The 23,699-nt window shown below is 38.4% G+C and overlaps 1 protein-coding gene across 1 annotated transcript in view; it reads right to left on the bottom strand.

Annotated features, from left to right (window-relative positions):
* The window catches only part of stk32c (serine/threonine kinase 32C), a 91,979-nt gene extending 69,588 nt beyond the window's left edge, over nucleotides 1-22,391 (bottom strand). The window contains exon 1 of the mRNA XM_014998341.2: nucleotides 21,940-22,391. Coding sequence (XP_014853827.1) covers nucleotides 21,940-22,021 — 82 coding nt within the window. The 5' untranslated portion in view covers nucleotides 22,022-22,391. The remainder of the gene's footprint in view (nucleotides 1-21,939) is intronic.
* Nucleotides 22,392-23,699: the final 1,308 nt, after the last annotated feature.

Consider the following 23,699-nt stretch of genomic DNA (forward strand, 5'->3'; position numbering starts at 1 on the left):
TTTGACTGGGGATCAAAATTGATAAATATTTTTATGTCTTCAGCTGTTGAGGTTCACTTTCACACGGCTAAGAAGGCGTGTTAAGAGACAACAGAAAGAGCAGAAAATTTCTACATTTTGAGATTAATATCAGCAATTTTCAAGGAAAAGTCAAATGTTTGCTAGAAAATACTCAAATTTACTAGGAAAAAAAAATGGGAAGTTTCATAATTTTGTATGTCAAATATTTACTAGGGAAAAGCTCAGAAATTTTCAGATTAATCTCCAAAAATTTCTGAGGAAACAACTTGGAAATTTCAGAATTTGAAAAGTAGAAAATTTGCTAGAAAATTCTAAAAATATTTAGATTAATCTCAGAATATTTCTGAGGAAAAAACTTGGAAATTTCATAACTTTAATTTGAAAATTTGAAGTAGAAATTTTGATTAAAAAAAAACAAAAATTTTTAGATTCATCTGTTAATTGTTTTCTGTGGATAACAACTTTGAAATTTGAGAATTTGAAAAGTCAAAAATTTATTAGAAAAAATTTTAGAAATTTTGAGAAATAAGTTGGAAAAGTCAAAAGTGGACAATTTCCTCTTTTTATAGGCTACCCCTTCTCTCTAGCTGGTATGGTATTATCAAACCATAAACAGTTTATACACTGTGCATGTATAAAGATATAAAATCCTAAATTTACTTCACAATAATCGATTAGTTGAAACTTAAATAAATCTAGAAAGTAGAAAAAACTTCAGTCATATGGGAAACCAAAAGGGGAACTGGAAGAAGCCGTGTTGGCAGGACGCAGCTTTACAAAGATTGCAGATTGGAAACTGGCCATAAAATCCCTGATAGGTGTATCTCCAGTTTTCCACTCAGTGGGAAATTACGGCATGTTGCTAATCCTTCCTGCAGACACAACCTGGTTAAGCGGCTGCTGTTCTTGGCTAAGAAGCTTCAGACGCTGGAGCTGGCAGGTCCAGACAGAACATATGTTTTCACTCCACTTAATATCGTTCACAGTTATCTCACAATCATCTCATTTAGTTAGAAAAATGGCATATATTCAGATTCAATTTCTTTGGTTTGTAATTTTAAACATTGGTTTTTTTATTATTTTCTTTCAGGAGTTGAGGGCGAAACGAGTCGTGAAATGATCTTTGCTGATGCTGAGGCTCTTTTTGACATCTGCATCATTACAAGAACTAATTTTGACTATTTTACAAAAAATAAATAAATATAAATACATTTTATAAACTTTAATATTGTTCTTCAAAATAAAAAAATGTAAGACACTTTTTAAAAATTATAGTAATTTTAAAACTAAGAATACTTACATTCTTGCTATATATTAAAATTCACTGCAGATGTCAGATTCACACAAAAAGTGGCTTTTATTTTAATCATCCCTTCTCTGATTTGAATGACGGAGTGCTAAGCCTATGACAATTTTAGTTTAATTATGAAAATAGTCATAATGATAGCAAATAGTGATGCAATTTTACCAGTAAAAACATTAAAATTACAAGAAAAACTTTATTACAACCTGTTGTGAGCACTTCAGTTCATGTGGTTCTTTCTGCTAAATAGTCACAATTGTTACAAAATCTTTTCAACGTTCAGCTACTTATAATAATTTGATGGAAATGTGAGGCATCTCTAGTAGATATTAAGTATTATTTGTAAACAATGCCAAAGTAAAACTTCAGAAGATACTCAACATTCCTTATTTTAATGTTTTGTTATTTTTTTGGTTTTTGGAGCTCAAAAAAATACAACTTTCTTTCTCTGAATAATATAATTTATTATTTTAATATTAAATAAAAATATTAGTTTGGCCCAAATATTAAATTTTAGATTTGAATTCAAAGTCCAAGCAAACAGATGCTTGTCAAACAAGCTTGGAAACCCAAGAGGTGAATTTGAAAAATAAAAATAAAAATCCAAATATTCCAAAAATTATATCTTCAAAAAAAATGAATATTTGACTAATCAAATTTATTGGTTAATCAAACTAAGCGATAAATCAAATTAAACGATTAATTGAATTAAGCGATTAATTGAAAAAGCGATTAAGCAATTCATTGATTACTCTTTGATTAATCACCCAGCTCATTCTGTAAGCCATAATAGTAAAACTTAAACTACATCACTCTGTGACTCCAGAAGTATCTGTAGAGAAATCAATGAGTTTTTGAATTGAATTACTTTTTCCCAACGCGCTGCACCAGAGGAAAGGATTAAACTCGTTCTCCTAAAGCAAACCTTTTATTTTTATCTGATGCCTCACACATTGCAGGCGTCATGTCAGCCTTACCGTAAGTAAAACGGATCATTGAACCAAGAATTCAAGGATCCCACATTTATCAGAGAAACAGCAAACTGCTGCCTCTGTAAGAGATTTGCAGGCAAAAGTCGTTTCCTGCGAAACCAGTGGGAAAACAAGAGAAAACAAAAAAATCCTGCCATCTCAAACTCCTCAGTGCCCGTGCAGCGAGCTGAGGGCTACATTTGATGAATTTGTTTACTTAAATCTCTATCATCACGGAGCATCATTATTTTCTCCTTGCATGCTCCAGCGCTAATGCGGTCTAAATGGGGCCTCTCCAAACAGAGCGTCGCATGAATATTCATCAGAAGCACATGGTCCTTTAAGGCTTCGCAGTTCGGCTGAGGTTGATAATTGGCCATGGAGAGGGAGCTTTGGATACGCGGAGGATGTGCCGGTGCAACTTTACACCAAATTCCAGCGGTGAGTCATGTGGTCGCACCATCTTGAGTCTTCCTGCACGCGCATTAATTACCCTCGGTTTTGTTTTTTTCTCCGACTCTCCATCTGGTGGGCAGCTTTTAGGGCAACACAAAGGAGCCATAGTGCTGAAAAATTAAAGCAGCCATTAAGGCTTTTGTTGTTGCACTAATGTGGCGGCCAAAAACAAGACCAGACTTGGAGAAGAATGCCACTCCTACGCTACACCTTGTTGCTACGGTTACACGTTAAATTAAATTGAACTGATCGAAGAAGAGCAAAGATCAGGGATGTGAATCTCAACTGGTAACAATTTTACTCCCTCTAGACTAGTGCTTTTTCTGTCCTACCATCACAAACGTTTACAAAGTTCTCCTGTCAAGCAAGATGGAGAATCTGTTCAGGGCTGAGGCAATTAATCGAATTAATTGTGATTAATCGATTATTGAAGTAACTAATAACTAATTTAGCAATCAATTAATCGTTAACTGGAGTATAAAGACTAAAAATGGAAAATTGCTGAAAGAACAATATACTCAGAGCAGTAATTAAGCCAAAAACGTACAAAAAATATAAACATTTTGCATTTAGGGTGAAAAACCTATTTTGAAAAATTAAAAAGTTTTGACGCGGTGGCTTTTTGGCTGCACCACTGGAGATTGTGTGTACAGACTTTTGGACAGTGGAGGATTCTAACAGCAGGTCCATTGATGTACTGGTTGTAACTGACCATTTTACACGGCTCGCTCAGGCCTTTCCTTGCCGTGACCAATCTGCAAAACAAGTGGCGAGGCAGCTTTGGGATTCCCTGAGAATCCATTCTGACCAAGGCCCATCCTTTGAAAGTCAGCTCATAAGCGAACTGTTGAAAGTTGCTGGTGTGAGAAAATCCCATACGACCCCCTACCATCCAATGGGTAATGGCAGCGTGGAACGTTTTAACAGAACCCTGGGAAACATGATAAGAGCACTTGCACCAGATGCAAAACAGAATTGACCAAAACAACTTCAGACATTGACCTTCATGTACAACTGCACAGTCCATGAAACCACAGGCTATGCCCCTTTTTATCTGATGTATGGGAGAGTGCCACGCCTTCCTGTTGATGTTCTTTTCAAGAACATCCTCCAAGATCCTGAAATTGGTGGATATGACCAATTTCAGGTGGTCATACATACTGTCAGTACATACTGACAGTACATACTGTCTTTAGTAAGGGACAGTATGTACTGTCCCTGACTAAAGATCTTCAAGATGCAATGGCCATAGCTCAAAATCATACTGACAAGGAACAAGATCGACAGTCTCTACAATCGCAATACTAAAGGGAAATCTATTGGGGTCGGTGACCGTGTTATGGTATCAAACAAGCGTGAAAGAGGCAAACGCAAAACTGCTGACCGCTGGGAGTCTACAGTATACACCGCTGTGGGCATGAACCCTACAACTCACACATACCAAATAAAACATCCCACCACCGGTCAAGTTCGAGTTGTGCATCGTAACCTCTTGATGCTAGTGAACTTCTTGCCTGTTGATACATCCAGTGAGCCTGTTGACTCCGCTGCCGTCACACCTGAAAGCTCTGACATTAACACTATTTCAGATGCTCTGGGATCAGTCATTCAGGAAAATGATTCAAAAATCAGAACACAAGATTGGGTCAGCTCTCTATCTGATGGATGGGCCCCATGATGTTGCCCCTGTGAATGGCTTTGTTGGAGATGTTGTCTCTGCAGCACAGGCAGACGGGGGATCTCTATTGGTCCCTAGTGAGATGGACTGTGACAATAATTCCTCAAATGCTTCAGTTGATACACAGAGTGCTTGTCCACACACTTCACTAGTTGCTCAGTCTGTTACTGACACTGAGCCTGACACTATTTACACAGTTAGAACCCGTGTTGGTAGAACACCTGTCAATAGACTGATCCAGGTGATGACCAACATAGCTGCTACTGATGATGCTAGTCAGCTTTTTGACAGGGTTTCTAACTCAGTGTTTCAAATGTTCCAGCAAAGACATTTATAGTAATAGGTTATTTTCCAATCTGACTTTTCCTTGTCCTGAGTTTTGTTTTGTTTTTGTAGTGTACATTACCATTGTTGGTACAGGTCCAGGTTTAGGGACCTCTTTTAGTTTGGGCATGGATTATGTGGGATGTAGGCTGCATCCTGCTTCCAGGAGCTGGCAAGGAATAAGGCGCCATTTTCTTGCCACTTGATCCTTTGTAAAGGATACTATTTCAGTTGGACCTTGTATATTCATGACAGCTAATTCATGTGATTTATTTATTCATTTATTTATTTTCCGTTATGGTGATAATTCTACACTTTAATAATTTTGATCAAAATTCAGCAGGGGTGGGTGTAACAGAGAGAGGAGCTTGTGTGTGTCTGTGTGAGTTTTGATCAAAATGATTGTACGGTTGTATGTGTTTATGAGATTTCTGATCAATGCGTTTGTTTGGAGCCACCTAGTGGTGTGATTAGTGACTGCATGCAACAGGTCCGTCAGGTGGAGGTAGGTGCGAGGGAGGCAGCTCTTCACTTCTTTTTTTGCTTAGGGTCATAATTTTTCTAGTTCAACAATTAACAATGTACTGTGAGAATATTTAACATCTATAAATATAATTTGTAAAGTTTTTCTCGTGGTTGGGCTGGAAAGATGTGACCCTATGAGTGGGAGCTGCGCCGGTTGGTGTTCGTGGCTGACCACTCAGTCACGACGCTAACCGTGTCTTTTATTTTTCAGCCTGTCGGACCACTTGCCTGCAGTCAAAGCCACATTGTGAAGAGATTTTATTCTGCATTGTACTAGGTGACCGAGAGTTACACCGGCATCCTGCATGTTTTAGTTCTCTCCCTGGTTTAACACACCTGGATCAAATGATGGCTCATTAGAAGGCTTAAGGAGAACATTGACTTGCTGAGGAGGTTGTTACTACCACTAGGGAGAAAACTAAAACATGCAGGTCCCACCAGGACCGACTTTGGGCACCCCAGACTTGTTGCATTAACACACTTATTTTATTTGCGTTTATTTAATGGAGACACTGCAAAATAGATTTTTTTTTTCAACATTTTTGGACGCATTTGTAATGGAAATGCAGTAGAAAACCTCTGGATTCTTTTAAGCACAGAAGATCCTTAAAATGTCGCTGTTCTAGTCTCCATTGTTTTCTCATCCCTCCATTTCCACCATTTATTTACTTCATCAAACTCAGACACATGCAAGCATGTAAGCGCGGACAGAATACCAAAACAGTGCGACGTGGAAAAAAAAGCTGCTCAAATGATGGCAATCAATCATTACAAACGTAGAGCCGCGCCGCTGAGAGATGTGAAATTGGACCTCTGCATGCAGGGAAATCACCACAGGGGCCCGAATCGTACATCTAAAGACCATCTAGATGAAGAGGGAGCGAGACGAGACGGGAACGCTTCAGAGGACAATTCTGCACTGCAGTATGGGAACTCTCAGATGCACGGCAATGTCACGAAACATCATCTGGACCGTGTGAAAACTTCTGACGTTGCCGTAGCGACGGGCTCCTTTGTGCGTGTGTGTGTGTGTGTGTGTGTGTGTGCGTGCGTGTGTGTGTGTGTGTGTGTGTGTGTGTGTGTGTGTGTGTGTGTGTGTGTGTGAGAGAGAGAGAAAGGAGATCATTCTGCTGTGTTACAGGGCTGCCGCATCATCAGGTCCCAGTATTGGCATAATTTAGTCACTGTGATTCACGACTCCTGGGTCTGAATCGGCACGTTGTGTATTCAAACGTCTCGACTTGTTAATGAAACACGGCACAGGATCCGTGCAGGAATACGTTCTCTGACCCCATTATTTATCATTATTATTATTATTGAGTCAAAGGTAACGTAGTGTGGAGTTATTCCTGCAGTGAAGCTATGCTACGTGTGATGAACTCTTCAAATGTTCATCACAATATCCTGAAACCACTCAGCAGAATCATAGTTGCTTCTTCTGTTTGACCAAAAGGAAATCAGATTTTTTTTAAAAACATCAGCTAGATTTAAAGAGCTACAGAGATGAGGTCACAGGTCGTGGCACATTTAGCATTCAAGATCCACATTTAAATAAAACATAAGAAGCCGTTTGAATAAACTGTAGTCAGCTGAGCCACACATTTCTACTGAAAAGCAGCACATGAAACAGACGCTGCCAAAATGAGCAGCAAAGGAGGAAGTGGTGAAGAACACACTTCAGGAATTTATTTTCTTCGTTTCAGGCTGTAATAAATCAACCGTCACATTGCCTTTAATGCTGCTTTTGGTCCTGAATGCTGAAAAGCTTTACTGTAATTATGACATTTTTACAAGCAGGGACAGAAGTGCAGAAAAACGTGTTTTCACAGAACAGAAACAAAAAGTTGAACCACGTAATATGGCCCATACTTTCCAGAACTTAGACAATTCTGTACAGTATTTTAATGCTACTTCTTTTAATACACCGGTTACTTTTTAGAGCCTTAGAGGAAAAAACTGGCTACTTTCCTGGAACTTTCCTGGAATTTGCTGGTCAGTATCTGTTAATCTACCCGTTACTTTCATGAGACTTAATGGTTACTTTCCTGGAACTTTACTTGCTACTTTTCAGAACATTTGTGGAAATAATTGGCTTTTATTCTGGAACCTTCTTGAGGCCTAATGGTTATTTTCCATAACCTTAATGTGCTTTCCATAACTTTCTTAGAACTGTAACAGAACTTACAGGTTACTTCCTAAGAACTTTTGTAAAATTGGCTGGTTACATTTCTAACTCTCCCCAGACTTAATGGTGACTTACTGGAACTTTAAAACTGCAGTAGGCAACTTTTATAAGAATGTACTTTTATATATTTGTTGAAACTGTAAGTCCTGACACGCTACTATAAATCAGATGTTTTGTGGGGGGAAAAAATCCCCCTCCAAGTCATCCTACTGCCACTTATAGGACTATACCACTCTGAGTAAGAAACAACCAATCAGATCCAGGAGAAAGGTCTTACAAGTGTCAATCATGCTCATGCACTCGCTGCTTGCACCGCTTCTACCATTCAGCATGTACCACCATTCAAAATTATTTTTGTGGGTATGCTGCAGCTGTGCTACGAGTGGAAAAACAACCAAATGTTACAGAAAAACTTCCAATTTCTTGAGTTCTGCATGAGAGAGTAACCTGTACGATGTGTTTGTCCAATTTTCAGACAGGTCACAGTTTTCTCAGAACTACCTACTGCAGTTTTATTGTGTCGTGTGTTGACTGGGAAGTTTCCCCAAATTCACAAGGTGTTTATATTTTTCAGTACTTGCCAGGAGAAAAGAAACCAACGTCTCAGTTTAAACATCACAGATTCTGGATTGCAACAACTCACCAATTAGTTTGGATTTGTTAATCAAGGTTCTTCTAAAGTTGACTGCAACAAGAGACTTTGAGTATTTGGAGCAAAACTATTCTTAGTTGGGTTTGAAAGCAAATAAACCTTCAGTGAATGAGAACAGTGTAGCTGCTTTTAGAACCACCATAAGCAGCAAAAACTCCCAGTAGTCATATCTGTGCGACTTTATTCGTCTCTCTTTCATCACTGCTGGGCAATTTTTGACCAGTGTAGGCATTCCTGGAAGAAAATATAACAAGAAGTTCTTTAGCTTCATTTAGCTGAAGAATTGAACCTCAACACCAAACACAACTGACATGTCTACATCTTGACGCATTTTCTGTGGGACCTGGTTTTACAAACCAGTGAGCTGTGACCCATCCTAAAGTAATAGACCATGCTCCAGGGTTAAAATGCCATACTAACCTTTCGACTGTTCGCAGAGGGACACATTAGGACTCTATTTAAAGCATGGTGTGAGGCGGAAAGGGAATGCAGCAGAGGCAGTAACAAATTGGCTGCATGAGAAAAGCAAAATAGTGAGGCTACGCCAGACCTGTCAGGAAATGGCACCATTTATTTCCAGCCAAAAGTGCAAAATACACAGAGAGCTGAAATATGGACCCACTCCTCCAAACATGGACGTAAAGTCCTGGACTGTTACAAAGGTAAAGCTGTCTTGGATGGTATCTATCATCATAGCTTTGTGGATGATTGGCACAGTGCAATTCAGGCATCAAACATGTAAGAAAAGGAGGGGAGAAAGGCTTTGTTCTCCAATAACAGGGGAGATGTCGCATTTTTAAAATGTCAAAACACTGCCGCTGCTGCTGCGAAGCACAATATGCATAGTGCTGCATTTAAGTGTACATTTAAGGTGAGAGGGAAAGGACACTGTGGCCTAGTTCTTTTCCCTCTTAGCAGTTCTGCCTCGAGGAAAGCGCAGGACACATCATGTTCTGGCCCAGATACACCTGACTTCTGTTTGTTCTTGCAGGTATTTAGGACAGAAGTGTATCTTCAGTTCCTGAGTCATGTCCACATTCACATGATGCATCAACTCCAATCAAGTTTTTTCTTTTTTTCTACACCTATCTGACTAGAAATTGAATTTGACACGTCTCTTTCAACACCTGTAAGCATCAGAGGGAGGATGTGTTTATAGACTTTTGCTTTATGACTAGAAGCAGGATTGTTTGCATACGCAGTCCAACCCCCTCAGGGGAAAACTATCAATACAGGGGCAGCTGGAAGGGAGGAGTTTCTGTCAGATTTAATAGGGATGCATTTTACTGGACATTCAGTCTTGATTATTGCAAGAATGACAATAGGAATCTAAATGCAGCAGGTTGGTCAGTATGCTGATGCATCCCTTAACACTGCCTTCAAACATCAGTAAAAAAATCCAACAGGTTCTTGGAGAAATCAGCAAGTTCCCCTGAGCTTATAATGGAGCATACAAGGATTGTTTCAAGCTTGCAAATATTCTCCTTGTTAACATGATTGCGGTTCATCATTACTTTGGCAGCACATCTAGGTTCTGGGTAAACGGTGTAGCATCAGAGCTAGTTTTCCAAGATGTGTAGACCACAAGCTCAAGCCAAGCTGCAACAACAACAACAACAAAAAAACTCACCAAGTAGCTGGATTACACAATCCACAACTTAAAAATCAATAAAGGTGCATTCACACCAGTCCTGTTTAGTCCACTTTAATCTAACTCTAGTTTGTTTGCCAAGAAAGTTCAGTTTGTTTGGGGAGGCATGAATGGACAACCAAACTCTGGTTCACCTACTAACCTACGTCTTGGCTCAGCTGAAGCAAACTCTGGTGCAGTTTGAACGCAGATTAAATGCGTTCAAACTGCACCAGTTTGAAAATGGACTGGAAACCACTCCAAAAGCAGGAAGTAGGCTACAGCGCAAGGCATTTTGGGTAAATAAATACACAAGTCTGGCACCAGCAGGAGAAATAGCTCGTTTTTTTGTTGTTTTTTGTTATTTTTTATCTTTTGTCTTTTACAAAAGACAAAAGATAAATCTTACAACCACAAAAATCTATCACTACTCCATTTTTTTACATTTTGTGAAGAAGAAAGTTGCGCTCAGTGTCTTCTTCAGAGGTTTTCGTGTCGTTTCCTTCAGTGGTTCTTGGTGCAGTGCCCTCACAGGCGAGGAGGGGAACAGGATTTTCAAAAGATTTGGTTAGTTTGACAAAGTGCAGAGTGAAAGCAAACCAAAAAAACTGAAAATGTAACAAATGTTGCACCTTTGGTCCCCTATCGAACTGAGTCTATCAGGTGTGAAAACACCAGAATGCCTTGATAAGTGCTGCCCAACAGCAGTTTCCAAATAATTCATTTTTAGTCCCAATGAAAGACTCCTGTGACCCTGAATATTGGCTGAAAACACTACAAATCCAATTAATTGAACCATAAAGAGGAGATATAGGGAAGACTGTAGATGTTAGCTGTAATGCCAAGACAGTTTGCAGTGTGTGCATTGATGCGTATTAATGTATGTTTGGTGTTTGAACTAATAAAATAGGCAGCGATAGGCATTTTGTCAGTATGTGTGAGTCTTAATAAAACCACTTGGCTTGAAAGATTCAAGTCCAGAAGGTTGCCTCTTTGTGCTGCTGAATGACAGTGATGATAATAATGTTCAGTGCTGCATCTTATTATTGACATTAATTAGATCTAATTAGCCTTTGGTTTGAAAAACAACTGTGAGTAAGAAAGACATCTGATTTCTGACCAGCAGCTTGTAAACTTGGGTTTAGGCGCTCTGATCTTCTCCCTCACCCTGATTTCTCTGATTAGCCGTGTTAGTGTTGCGTGCATGTGAAAAATAGCGAGTGACAAACCCTCTGGCTGCTCAAGAGATCTCAGAGCATCGCATGAGGTCCTCTAGCGAAGAGGGGGGTGGCATTCGTACATCAAAGTGGCTGACCGTCCCGTCATGTCCACTTGCAGTCACACAGAGAACAGTTGCTGGCCTATTGCATCTCGGTTATGCACGGTCGGGAAACTTTAGCATGAGAGCAGCTCTAAATCTGTTACTTATGCTCTCAGCTCTGACTGCAGCACATTAAGATGAATACAAATCATGGCACAGCAGAGGGAAGTGCTGAGTCAAACCGTGTCAAAGCAGCTAACTAGGTTGTGAATCAGGCACAAAAGCTCATGCATGAGATCGTGCTTCAAAGGGCTCCGTAAAAAACAACTCTCCCTCTTCCAGCTACTTGTCTGAGCTGATTCAGGTGTAATGAAATTTTCTACAAGTTCTGTTTGTTGGATTTATTTGGTTTTCCCCAGATTGCAATATCAAATGTCAAATCAAGACTGACGGACGCTTCAGAAAAAGTCTGAGAGGCTGAACTTTAGTATCTGTGTCTTCACTTTAAAGAGCTCCAGCTCAGTCATCAGTCCAAATTCACTTTGTCTCACTTGATCTGGACTTGCAGCAACTCACCTGTTAGTCTAGACCAGGGGAGTCAAACTCATTTTCGTTTTGGGCCAAATCGAGATCATGAATGCTCTTAAAGGGCCGGTCGTGCCAGAATGTATTGATAAAACCTGTTCAGAAAATGTTAAAATATCAATTCTTAAAATCAGATATAATTGAACATCTTTTCAGTCCCTCCAGGATTTCACAATTGTTTTGTGATTTTGGTAATAAAAATCAAAGTCTTTGTGGTGCTGATTTGGAAATATTTGAACTTATTTATGTTGTTAAATGCGACTTTTTATTGCTCTCTGTATTGATTATGGATTACAATCTGGCATCAAATAAGGCTGAGGCAGCTGTTTAGTACAAGTAAGAAAGTTTTTGAGAAAAAATTGCAATAAACTCCCAATTAGTTCATAAAAAGTGTGGGGATTTGTTGATTTTCCATGAAATTCCATGATAATTCGCAAGGAACTGGAAGGACTGATTGGTATAATTTGGCAGTAAACAGATAAAAACTGAATTGATTTGATTGATTAATAAATATTTAAGCACAATTAGTGTTTAGTCTAGAATTTAGAGGGGCACATAAAAAGCTACGATGGGCCGAATTTTGGCTACGGGCCTCGAGTTTGACACATGTGGTCTAGACCATCCTAACACATCATTCTGCATTCATCTGAATCTTTCCAATGAAGCACAAGATGTAGATTTGAGGCTGAAAAGTAAACAGCAAAGGTGAATTATAAAAGACGGAAAGGATGAATATTTCTGTCTGTCCTTGGAACACAGTTTGTGTTTGTGGACTGCATCTGTAGTGGAAAGAAATTAAAAACTCAAGAGGCAGAGCAGCAATAACAGAAGAAGTTTAGGTAACGGGGATTAATCCTTTAACTAAAAAAAGATTTTGTGCAGAAACGGAAAGAGTGCTGTTCTCTATTAACACGCTGGAATAATTCTGCTATTAAAACAACGCGGAGACAGTGAGGTTATCTGCCAAGAGCTTTTAATTGGTTTCTATGGGAAATGATGTCTTAGTGGGGTGTTAAGGTGGGGGAATCCAGGGTTTTGTCTGCCACCAGCGCACAGAGGCCTCCCCACTCCTCCTCTTCCTCACAGAGGCAGATCCAGCGTTATGAACTGGATTCCAAACTACAGAGAGTTTCCCATCAGTGAGCCTGTCGCGCGGCTCTGGCTGTCTTTGTAATCTGCGATCCTCCTCGTTTGCTGCGGGGATGCCTGAGCCTGAGCGCAGTGAAGATGTGCTTACAGTCTCATTCAGGTTCCCCCACAGGAGCCGGGCTGAGGAAAACTGCCGTCACGAACTGGCTCGAAATAAGAAGCTGAAGGAGTCGAGCTGGAAGAGGCGATATGTTGCTCCATCAACTGAATGTCAAACTAACTACTGCTGCAAGGTTTTGTTTTCAAAGTCACAAAGAGAAGCATGTTCTTTGATTTAGTTTTATTTTCTATCTGCAGGTCAGAAAAGAGCCAATGAGGAAATGCATTCCCCTCTCTGCATCAAAGCTTTTATAGCTTTGCTACTTTAATTTTCAAATCTGTTTTAGTTTGAATATTTTTTGAAAAAAATGTTTAATTTTAGTTTTCTTTCTACTAGTTTCAGTGTTGGTCTTTGTTTTTGTAATGCGAGTTACATGCCATGGGTAAGACAGAGGGTAAGTTACAAAAATAGTTTTTTATGCAACTATTGCAAAAATGGTCACAACTTTTAAGAAAATGTGTTAATTTGGTGTAAATAAATGATAATGCACACTAAGCAAAAACCTCACCTGCAAAGCAGATCTTGTGCAAGCTTTTCAAGTTTTAACCTAGTTATTAGTTTCAGTTATTAATTTAGTCTTTTTTGTAATGCCAGTTGCATACCAGAGTCAAGGCAGAAAACAAATTATAGAAAGTTTTTCTGTAACAAAAGCTCAACTTTTAAATTAACAAAATTTAAAGTAAATTTGTTAATTTAGCGCAAATAAATGACCATACCTCCCAGACAAATTCAGTAATCACAATAACACATGAAAAGCAGGTCTTGGTCAAGTTTTTCAAATGCTGACCAATTGTTTGCTAGTTTATACTTTTAAATATTTTTGTTTCAGTTTAGTTTTTATTAAATCAATTATTGATTTAGTCTTTTTTGTAATGCCAGTTCCACACTAGGGCCAAGATAGAACAAACCATAAAAATACACAAAAAACTGTTTTAAGGAAATTTGTTAACTTAGCGCAAATGAAGGACTATACATACCAGGCAAGTGTAAAATATATAAATCAGAGTATATTTTAAAAAAATAGCAAACACAATAACTTCACCTGCAAAGCAGCTTCTCAAGTGAACTTTAAGGTTTGTGTAATTTTTCCGCTATAATAATTTGCTTTATCTTACTCCACTGCAAGCTACTGCTTTTATCTAAAACACAGTTACATGAATTGGACTGTGATGATTTCTCTTGATTTTCACTGACATGACAAGAAAAAAACAATAACTGTAAACTGGACCACATACCGATGGGACACACAGCAAACACTACAAACGTTTTCTCTATAAATCCAGTTAATTTCAGTTATCGTTGTGAGCAGTCAGGTAGACTTCCTTTTCTTGCAAAGTGTTATTTTTATTTCTAGTTTTGTTATCTCGTTCGTTTTCATTGATGATAATAACCTTGCTCTAAATGGACACACGTCTCAACAAGCGAGAGCGACCTTTCCTCCAACTATCACCTGCATCACGCTGAGCTCATCGCTTTGAAGACTCCTTCGCTGCTACAGCTGTCACCGCCTGAAGCAAACTGGGTTACATAACCCCGGAGAGGTGGACAAAGCCGGCACGCGTGGCTACGGGCAGAGCTTTTATGAGACAACATAAGAAGCGGTGTAGGAACTTTGGTCGGGACTGAAGAAGAGGGAACAAAGGAAAGAAAAGAGAACCTCACGACAGATAAAAAAGAAAAACTTCCTTTTTAAAACAATGTTCCAGGAGAACACAGCCATTGTAGTGACAAGTTAAAATGGTTGCTGTCAGCAGGAACAGCAGGTGCAGTCAGGCAGCAGGAAAAAAAAACAACAACACAGTATGAGAATCATAGCCAGTCCGTCAATCTGAACAGACAAGAAACCAACAGGACACCTGCTAAAGCAGAAAACCAAGCTCCAGTTCTCTGAGTTTATGTTTTTCCTTACAATCTATTACTCTGTTGTGTTTGAAATGTATATCTCTCTGCTGATTGACAGCAGGTAGATTTTCTTTGCCTCCATAAACAGGATTAAGTTGACAGTGGTTATTGCAGATTTGTAGATTTACTCGAAGTGAGGAAGTATTTTGGTGCCATTTTTAAACACCTGCGGGTTTCAATATGTATACCCAAGTATTTCTGGTCTAGTTTCTAGTGTAAATATCTTGATATGCTTGAAATTAAATAAAACTAGCTTAAAAGTAGTGATCAAGCAAGAAATTGGAGCATGTTTTAAGTTAAAATTAATGAAAAAGTTCGAGTTTCACTGGCACCGTTACCTAGCAACGGCAGCCAAGCCCAGCCGGTCACCTAGCAACCAAGTTTTAGTTCCACTGGTAGATTATTTCACTTATAACATGGTAAAAAAGTAATTACAAGTGAAATAATCTGCCAGTGGAAGTAATACTTTATCATCAATATTAAGGAATTATTTTCTTAAAATATCTTGCTGAAAAGTTACTTGTTAGTTTTTTTTTTGTTTCAACAGTACAATATTTGCACTAGAAACTAAACCAATTTAATTGGTAAGATTTTGTGTTTTTGCAATCTGTCCCTCTAGATAAAGTTTAGTAACAATACATTTCACTGATTTCACAAATTTGTAAATGGATCGTAAGGACAAGAAAATGAACTAGTTTAAATGAACCCATAGAATCTGTTGTTTATTATTGAGACAAATTTTTCTGGACAATAAATTGTCCCTGAAGTTATTGCGATAAACGGTAATATTCTTGTTTTGAGACCATTGTAATGGTAATGGCATAATTATGAAAAAACACATTCTCAAAGATCGATAAACTTTAAATTCTAATGAACACTTAATGTGTAAATAGAAAACATTTTAAATATTCAAAATAAATAAACAAAACAACAGAAACAACAAAACAAATTATGAAATCTCCGTAAACAAAATAGTCCTTCAAAAAAAGAGGGTAGTTGAGACCAAGACTCAACATCCAGCTTTTGGTAGAAAGAAAAGAAAAGAGACAAACGATTAATCATGCAAATGTAAATGCATTTAACTACTGCATTTAATTGATTTATTGCTGATTGTGACCTTCTGGACCTGACTGTGGTCACAATTGCTGATTGTGGATCAGCAGTTGCGGTTGGATCAGGAGGCTGGATCAGTTAAATGTAATTGCCCAGAGTTATTCTCGGTTGGTATCGCCCAGATACTAAAACATGGGATCAAAATGTTGCCAGGACAGTTTTCCTCCATCCTGCGTTACAGCAGCTCTGTAGCTGGCGGCAGGCAGGAAGCTGCACTGAATCAACATACAGTGACAAAGATGAAAGAAAGGGAGTGCCTGAGCAGTAATCAGACATCCATCTCTGCGTCTATCTTTATCCTCAACCAAATCTGCTTTCAGAGGCTCAGACTTTCAATCGCTGATGGGAGAAGCAGCAAGGCACACATTCAGACATCCAGGCACTCGCACCATCAAACGCCTACACACCAAATAAGAAGTTTACCGTCCACAGAAGTGCAAATTTGCCTTTGGCTTGACACGAATGATCAAATGAATACAGAGATAATAGAAAACACAGACCACACAAACGCCGGCGTCAAGCATACACTTAGAATTTCCTCGGATCAGAAATAACAAGTTTGAGCTCATTTTCAATTAAAGTCGACATTTGTCGATTCTTCACACTCTGCTGAGAACTGCTACTTATTCACATCATGTGTGCTTATTTCAAATAAGGCAGGAGGAGAGGAGATTTCGTTGGTCATGAGTCTGGAGGATAATCGTTAAACTCAGCTGCCGGTCAGTCATGAGGGACCGTTTATCACATCACCCCAGATATATATCACTTCCTTCACAGGTGGGATTCTGGTCACTAACAGGGAGGTCAGAGGTCACAGTTAGGATGTGAAAGATAACAGAATTCTGAAGCATGTTATTAGTTATAGCTTTTTTTACTTCAGTTAGAAGTTAATTTTGTTCATCTGACACGAGAATTTTGTTCTTGTCAGATTAACAAACTGCACCAGGATCAGTTAGCCAATAGCATAAGGATGGATGGATGGATGGATGGATGGATGGATGGATGGATGGATGGATGGATGGATGGATGGATGGATGGATGGATGGATGGATGGATGGATGGATGGATGGAAAGTGGATGTATGGATGGATGGATGGATGGATGGATGGATGGATGGATGGAGGGTGGATGGATGATAGATGGATGAACAGAAACAGTTTTTCTGATCATGTGATCAAACTCTAATTTCCCAATCAGAGCTCCAATCTTCCAACTGGACTCTCTCCAATCATTAGAACCCAATGGATCGGACCCAGTCCAACCCACAGCACCGTGGGTCCAAGTGAGCCTGGGACGGATGGCAGCCGAGACACAACCAGAACCTGGAGCTGGGTCAGAGCCACTGCCTTTCCTCTGCTAATCACCGCCATCAGCCAGGAGGAGGCAGGCGCCTGGCCGCTGACCCGGTCTGGCAGCTGACCCGGACATCAACCTGACCAAATATCACCGGGCCAACAAGCCAGCCAGCCGGGTGGGGAAGCTGTTTCAGGGAGACGTGACATCCAGCGTGGGTAAGTCGGCCCGGTTCGCTCCAGCTCTTATCAGCTCCAAGCAGCTCTTTGAACAGCGAGCCGGGTGAAAGCGAAGCGAGGCGGTAAACCGTGCTCAAGGTGATCACACACATTAGACTCACAGAGTGGCTGAGCAGGGGACTGTTTTCATTGTTGCACACGCTGTAGACCACATTCCAGCAGCACAATTACATCAAACGCACTTTTGCACCATGCAGCAGATCCAAGCTCAATCTATATGCATAATGATAGTGATTAAAGTAACAGCAGTGATTAAGATAATAATGGAGCTTGTGATTCATGAGTGGCACCAGCCTGAGTAATGTTTGAAAATAAACCTAACCTCCTTGTTTCCTCGAGATTTCTGAGCTTTACATCATGGTGTAATGTTATTCACTCGTCAAAAACAGTGTTGCTTTAATTCTTTCACGCATGTTTGAGGAATCATTTAATCTCCGTGGGAACCATTCAGGTGTGCAATACGCCTGGTTGGACTTAGCCCCGCCTTCGAGGCACAGCACTTCCTCAGAGCTGCAGCAATTAGCAAACACCTGGTGCTCAAGGTGATCACCTTGATTATATGAGCTAATTCTCAGTGAAACACTGGTAAAAACGTTGCTAAAACGTTAATAGAGGAGCCATTTTGTGATTACTTCCTGAAGATGGAGTTTCAGACAGAGAAGAAGTTTTAAAGACACAGAAGCCCAATTTAAAGACATTAAATTACAAAGTGAATTTTCTTTTAAAGGGGCAGGTGTTATGTGTTATCCAGGCACATTGTGCAATAAAATTGCACTATCAAGTAACTATGTTAACTCTAGTTGTTGTAAAAAATAAAAATAAAAAAAAGCTATATGTAATCAAATACGACTTAAAAGAAATTTGACTTCAAAATTTAACCCCTTGAAATTGGGCCTCTATTTCTTTAAAAGCTCCTGCTGTTTCTGAAACTCCACCTTCAGGAAGTTGTCAAACACGGTTCCACTACTAACCCTTTAACAACATTTTTACCTGCGATGCAATGAGAGGTAACTCCTATAATGAGCTCAGCAGATGTGCAGTTCCACCAGGTGTTTGCTAATTGCTGCTGGCTAGTTTGAAGGAACTGAGTGGGGAAATCGCAGGGTAGGAGTGCTCTGTGAGGTGGAAGCTCTGAAGCTTCAAAACTGCAGATGAAACTAGCATCTTGAAGGCGGAGCTAGGTCCTACCCAACGTTTTGGACAGGTGAATGGTTGCCATGGAGACTAAATGATTCCTCAAACATGCATGAAATAATCAAGGCAACACTCCAGGTATGTTTGTGATTAACATAATAACATAATGTAAAAATCAAAAAAGTTGATTTTACATATCCTGCCCCTTTAAGTCATATTTGATATACACAGCATTTTTGTAGCTACTAAAGTTACTTGATTTTGGTGTAAAATGGCTGTATGTGACTGGAAAATACACAATGCTGCCCCTCTAATCATCCAGAATCAGCGACACCATAAAGATCCCAGATTCAGCTTTGATCATCTGCAGCATGGAGGAGAGCACTTAAAGCTGGAGGGCCACTCCTTCTCTGCTCTCTGCTCTTTCTGCGTCTACTTGCCTTGACAGCAGCCTGCCTGACCCGTGGAGCTGGACAATTTCCCTTCAAGGCCGCTGACAGAACTGCTGTAGACCTAATTGGGTTATCCTTGCACGAGGGTGCACAGAGACACAAACATATGACCGGATCCCTGCTGTGATACGACCTCATTTATCCGAGTTTTTGCCTCTGCAGCCATGGCTTTTTATTTTTTTTTAGTTCATCTCAGAGATACAGCAAAGTTGAGCTTATTGGGTGCACAGCTGAGCCTGTCGCAATAAGAAATGAATCAATTAATCACACGGAAAATTAAAATGAGCTTGATAATTTACATTTTAATGACTCATATTTTTGTTTTCAGAGACTTTGTAATCCACTTTGTTTTTTGTTTCGGTTGGTTGTTATTATTTTAGATTGTTAAAATATCTTCCAGCATTATGATGCCCTTAATCATGCATTACTTGAAAATGGTTTCAAACAACAATATTAACATTTATCACAATAATTAGTGGGGCAATTTATCATCCAGCAAAGTTTGTTATCATTACAGGCCTATTTGCTATCCAGTATGTAGTGGTTTGTCCTCTTTTTTTCTTTGCTTCTTTACAAAGGTCCTCCCTGCCACTTTTGCCTGTTTTCCCTGTCTAAGCTGAATTATTATTTTTATATTATAACATGTATTATTGTTAAATTACAATATCATCGTCTATTGTAGATATTTCTGGGACAATATAACTGTGTTACCTTCTGCTAGGTCTGGACGATTAATCAGGTTTATTAACTAATCAAAGATATTTTTGTTTTTGGATTTTTATTTTTTTACCAATGCATTCCTTGTGTTTCCAAAGTTCAGAGTGATGTCAGCCCATCCGGAGCCTCCATCTTGTTTTCCAAAGTCTTGGACTTTGAATTCAAATAGATACCGAGTAAGGAAGATTGAAATAAAAGCAAGTTTTTGAAAATATTTACTGTCATTATCATTTTTTATAAGAAATTTTTAGATTTTATTTTTAAATAAAATCTAAAAATTTTAAATAAATTTTAAATAAATAGACCTGGCCATATTGCCCAGGTCTAATTTTTATTATTATGAAAATGCAGCATATATAGAACATAGCTTAAAACAAATTTGACTTTGCATCATCGCCATATCTGACACCTTGAATTGGCCTCCGTCTCGAAGCTCCTTCTCTTTCCAACACTCCATGCACAACAATGCCATTTACAGTCATTCTTAAGAGCATTGTAGTTCATATGATGAGCTCAGCAGACATGCACTTCCACCAGATATTTGCTAACTGCTGCTGCCACTAGTCTGGAGGAGCTGAGTGGGAGACGGATGACGCTCTGTGCGGCCGAAACTCCAAGGCGGAGATTTGTGAAACATTATGGTTGCCACCAGAAATTAAAGGATTTCTCAAACATTCATAGAAGAGTCAAAGCAACGCTCCAGGGAATAGCATTATAACATGATTTGAAGCTAAAAACAAAAGTCAGTTTACATTATACCCCACTGGACCATTTTAAAGATGCACTGATCTGCCTTTTTACTGGCCAACAAATAAATTAGAGGTTTCTTTAAGTACCAATCTGATATGTGCAAATATTGGTTTTATTGTTAATTGAATGCAACAAATGTTGATTATAAAATGAAGAAATTGTCCGTGTTCCTTGACAGAGGTAGTAGTTTGGAGTCTGTGTAGCAAAGCATTAATCTTTAAAATAAATTCCAGTTTTATAAACTTTTCATTGTTTCTTTTTAAAGCAAGCGATGCACTGATTGGGCTTTTACTCAACTGAAACTAATTTCCAGTTATCTTTTGTCGATTGAGGTTTTCTATAACACAAACAAACTTAAAAAGCAGGTAAGAGCCGAAATGTTTTACAGCAAAAAAGTAAAGATAAAAAAGCGTACTGCTGGTGGTTTGTTACATTGGAAATTTAAATTAAAATGTGTTAGGGAGGGACAATGCACACTAATTAACATTTCTGTAAACGCACCAGAATTAGCCAAAAGGTTATTTTTCATCAGTCGTCTCTGGACAATGAGAGATTTGTCTTGCTAAAACAAACAAAGGTTATATAAAGTAAGTTTAAAATGACACACAAATACTATAAATCCAATCAGGATAAACAGTAAATACAAAACAAAGAAAGCAACAACATAATTATCAAGTAAATTTTGGATTTATACTTGAACTTCTTAGAGTTAAATAGTGACATAAGCTTGGATCCATAAGACAGGTTAATGTAATTTCATCATTTTCCAATGGATTCTGTCTATCTCCATTTCTTAGGACTTTTATTCTTTCCGAATCAGAATCGTTCGCTGTTTGAATCTGCAGGTCAGAAATCGGTGCCAGAAACAAAAAGCCCGATTGGTGAATCAATCCAGAGTTAAGTCAGGGTTTCTCATGCTGCTAATTTAAAAACACCAACCCAACCTCTGCTGATTAATATCTCAGATTATTTTGATGCTGTTTGTTGTGATGTATGTAACAGGTCTATCTTGTAACTCATGAGTTATGTACAAATAAATTATTAATAGTAACAGTAATTACCTCTGCTGGTTAAAAGATGCATTTAAATCGTACATGTTTAACATTTCTTGCACATTCACTCAAACCGCTGTTTTACTTAATTATATCCACCACTAGGACTCTTATTCTGGCCTAATCGACTTGCTTATTGTCTTCTCTGATTGGAAAAGCTGCATGAGAACGAATAGAAAGAAACTTTCTATTCTCAAAGTGGTCAAACTAGAAAAGTAATGTTACTTTCCGTCTAAAATGGGTTATATAACTGGTAGGAATACAAAAGGAAGCTGGACTTTACGCCTCCAACAATTTTACCAAGACACAGGAAAAAGTCCAACAGCAAATGTGCTCAGTTTTTAACACTTACTCACAGCTCTGTTTGGGCTTCAAATGCATTTCTCAGTTAATTATGTAAATGACTCCTTCAACTTAATCAGTGTTTGTACTTTTCCCAGCGCTTACCATCTTCCTTCTCGTCGAACACTGGTCTCTTTGAAGAACTGTTGGCTCCCATCCTCTTCTTCCACTTGCCCCAGTGAAACATTGATGCTCAGATTGCATTCCTCGCCTCTTGGAGAGAAACTACAGCTTAGCGTTGGACACCCTCCTCCTTAAAAAACAGGCAGCCGAGCATTTCACCAGACTCCGTTTGGTTTGGGGGATGTTTTCTTTCTATCTGTCCGTGTTCCCCTGTTTTCAGCCGACAATCTGAAGCAGCGCGAGTAAATGAGGATGATGATGGTAAAAGTAATTTCGGATGAGATGACGGGAAGTGAAGCGAGCGGATTTTGTGGACGTGTTGGGATCTGACAGTGTTCTGTAAGTTGGAGCTGGATGTTCAAACAGTGACTCGATGTTTGTAGCGCTCAGCTGTCTTCCGCAGACAGACCAATACGCTTCCAGCTCATCGATGCTGCCGCGAGTGGAAGCTGCGTTAAGCTGCAAATAAAGACCGGAAGCAGAGGCAATTTGCTTAAGAAAATAAAAGTCGCTGCGCCAGGAACGCTTTCAGACCTTTTTACTTGGAAAACAACGCTTATAAAAATAGATTATTGTGTATTTTTTACAAGGAAATAAATAAAGTGTATTTTGTTACGGTTTATTACTTTATAATTTTTAATTTCTAATTTAGTATGATTATTTCTAGGAGGGGTACTGTACTAGCAATATCCTTCAAATATTGCTGTTATTTTATTTATTTTAAACTGTTGCACTCATCACTGAAATTTCATAACAGTGATTATTATGATTGATATTATTATTGCCACTATTACTATAATTTTGTGTAATTGTATTACATTTAAATTTCAATAAATTTTACTATAATTATAATTTTTATTAATTATTTTTATTTTATTAATATCCATTTATTGTTAGTGAAGGGCAACTTCAAAACATATTATTTACAATTTGATTGATTTGCACTTACAATTGTTGATATCATCATTAGTAAAATAATACTGGCTTTATTTAAAATTTATTTTTTATTTCTTTCAGAACAACTATAATTTGTTTTTAAGCTTATTTATTTGATATGGTGTTGAACTTATTTTAAACTTAAACACACATTATTTTCATTATATTATTTTTAGCATAGTTTTAGTCTATTGTTTATTTATTAAAACGGTTTCATTTTTTTATTTACAATTTCAGTGTATTGCACTTATTATTATTATTATTAAACTTTGTGAGTAGTCAAGTCCTTTATTTAAAGATAACCGGAAGCTACATGTTACTATTCTGGTTAACTTGACCATCATTTGCCACTGCTGGTTTAGTTACTGGGTGTGCACCATGCACACGCCAGAGTGCCAGAGTACTACTGTAGGCAGATTCAGCTCCAGCAAAAGGGGACGCCCACTTAATAATGACATTCATTGTCGTTATTATTATTACCAAAATCTAATTCAGATAAATGGTTTGGTATAATTTCAAATGCCACATTTAATGCATTTAATGAAGCACAATGTGTTATGTTGGTTAGTTTTGATTTACAGATTTTGTACATTTTTGTCCCATTGATCGTCAGTGCAAGTACAATAGTGAATATATATTATTAAAAACAAATAATTGTAATTAGTTTATGATCAAATTTGGTCATACTTAGAAAATTCAGCTGTTTTTTCTTTCCAGTGCAAACCTGCCACTCACAATATGGTGGACTAGTTAATATTTCATTTCTACTAAGGGAGCCAAATCATGGTCTGTTCTTTTGTCCCCTC

Source organism: Poecilia mexicana, unplaced genomic scaffold, assembly GCF_051168715.1.
Source record: "Poecilia mexicana isolate PSO_F unplaced genomic scaffold, ASM5116871v1 scaffold_15, whole genome shotgun sequence".
Classification (NCBI taxonomy): domain Eukaryota; kingdom Metazoa; phylum Chordata; class Actinopteri; order Cyprinodontiformes; family Poeciliidae; genus Poecilia; species Poecilia mexicana.